The sequence below is a fragment of the Lactuca saligna genome, chromosome 5, assembly GCF_052625555.1.
Source record: "Lactuca saligna cultivar CGN05327 chromosome 5, ASM5262555v1, whole genome shotgun sequence".
In the NCBI taxonomy this organism is placed as follows: domain Eukaryota; kingdom Viridiplantae; phylum Streptophyta; class Magnoliopsida; order Asterales; family Asteraceae; genus Lactuca; species Lactuca saligna.
In genome coordinates this window covers 213,046,165-213,048,291 of record NC_136421.1, presented here as the reverse complement: position 1 = coordinate 213,048,291, position 2,127 = coordinate 213,046,165, and the positions used below count along the sequence as shown (strand labels likewise).

General features: G+C 35.5%; 1 protein-coding gene across 1 annotated transcript; it reads left to right on the top strand.

Moving 5' to 3' along the window:
- Nucleotides 1-342: 342 nt before the first annotated feature.
- On the top strand, nucleotides 343-1,795 carry EMB2752 (embryo defective 2752). The gene is made up of 3 exons (XM_078957264.1): nucleotides 343-450; nucleotides 1,225-1,430; nucleotides 1,527-1,795. The coding sequence occupies exons 2-3, from the start codon at nucleotides 1,248-1,250 to the stop codon at nucleotides 1,635-1,637; spliced, it is 294 nt and encodes a 97-aa protein (XP_078813390.1). The 5' UTR covers nucleotides 343-450; nucleotides 1,225-1,247; the 3' UTR covers nucleotides 1,638-1,795.
- Nucleotides 1,796-2,127: the final 332 nt, after the last annotated feature.

Below are 2,127 nucleotides of genomic sequence, written 5' to 3'. Positions count from 1 at the left end.
TGGGGACGGGGTTCACGTGTGGACATCACCTCTACGTAGATCCTTACACGCGGAAACACCCCATACCGGGTGGCCTTGTAATGATTTTAAAGGATAAGTTTTAATTCATGACTCCTTATTTGTTTAGGATATTTGGTGATTTTAAGGGCAGAATAACCAAGGTCAGAGTTTTGCTCAGCATTTAACGAAGTCCAATGCATCCTAACTGGAATAGGGACCTAAGCTGATGAAATTGCTGACCACATGGATTACTGATGTCAAATTTGCAAAACTAGGACTAAAACTACCGATATGTACCAACCGCAGGGATCAAAACTGTAATTTACTCTTTCTAATATTTAGGAAATAAAGATACGTTTGCACTTGCAGCGACTCGAAAAATAGCAAAGGTATCGAGCTCCGTCTTCTCAGCGGCGATCAGAGTCGCCGGTTTCTTCAGTTTTTCCGGCGGTTCGTCTTCTTTTCTTTTTCTAATAACTTCTTTAATCAACAATATGTATTGGTTTCTATAATTCGTTGTTCTCATATACGTAACTAGTGAAAAGGATAATTTGAGTGCAATACTTGGTTGTGAATTTAGTGGGTTTTTGAAGAATCCCATACGCTGAAATCATTTAGCTTCCGTGAGCTTAATAAAGTATTGATTTGCCGATCCTTTGTGACGTTCTGGATGTCAACTTGCTGTTTCCACATTCCCTGTCTTTACGGATCTATCTTTGTTTGTGTCTATGCCCACCACCTGTTTGTAGAAATGCCCAACTAAACCAAATATCCATTTGTCGCCCCAATAAATGCATCTATGTTTTCAATTCATTTGTACAACTAGAAAGTGTATAATTACTTAATTAGTCATCTCATTTTCGTTTGGAATGCAGCTAGCTATGAATATTGAAAAGGACACACTCTATAAACATATACAATTGAATTGGGTATCTACTTGATTGGGTTTTCCAAGTTCTGATTTTGAAAAAGTTAGGAAAACATAAGCTTCAACATCACTATTCAAATGGTTGATTTTGATTCTCTTAGAAAATGAATATAATAAAACTCAAAGAAATAGATGTATAAAACTTGAGTTTAAAGTGGATTTCATAAATCATAACTCATATCTGCTTCCCATATTGTGGTGTTGTTTCTTGATCTAATACCTTCTTGATTTGCTTTCAAGTTTTCAACTTTGATCACATGATTGTAACATATAAACTTTGGTTTTGATAAAATCAGGTAATCTTTTATAAATTTCACAAATGACAACCTATTTGTGGAGAAAATATTCTGACTACTTGCACACCAAATGGGAGAAAGAAGTTCTATGGACCATGGTTGATCCATTCAAACGCCCAAAATCATTTACTCCACTTGTTATAATTTATGTATCTGCCTTTTATACTGGAGTCATTGGAGCTGCAATCACCGAGCAACTCTACAAGGTCAAATAGTCAACTTTGAATAATCAATTCAATATGTTATAATGCATATGTATATATATATTCTAAAATCTGAATGAATTTAACTTTTACAAGCAGGAAAAATACTGGGAAGATCATCCTGGTGAGGCAGTGCCAATTATGAGACCTAAATTCTATGGTGGGCCATGGAAGGTTAACAAAGGAGGTCTTCTTCCACCAAATAAGTGAAAGTTAAATAGTAATGAAGCTCATTTGATGTAAGAGAAGCTTCAAATTTCTTGCATATATAATGTTCTTGATATGTCTATCTTACATAACTTGTACTAACTTCTAGTAATTCTATTCTATCTTCTAATAATTTAATTTATCAATTATCAATGTTGAAATGGGCTCTTTTAGAGTTTAATCATTATAGGATTCTATTCCATGTGTTGTCAATTTTGAATCTTGGTGGATAGAACATGACAGAGAGACTGGACGGCTTTGTATTGCGTTTGGCGTGCGTTTGACTAGGATAGTTTGTCTAGTCATGTCCTGTGTAACAGACACTCTGTAAAAATCTTTCGTAATTTAATTGGTGTTTTTTTGGAGAGCTTCAAGGGCTTCTCCGGTGATGCTTCGAACCCAATCATTGAATTTCTCTACCTCCGGGTCTCCACCAACCATCTCTTTAAAGCAGTCATTACACGTGTCAACATTGGTGGCAACTGCGCTAACA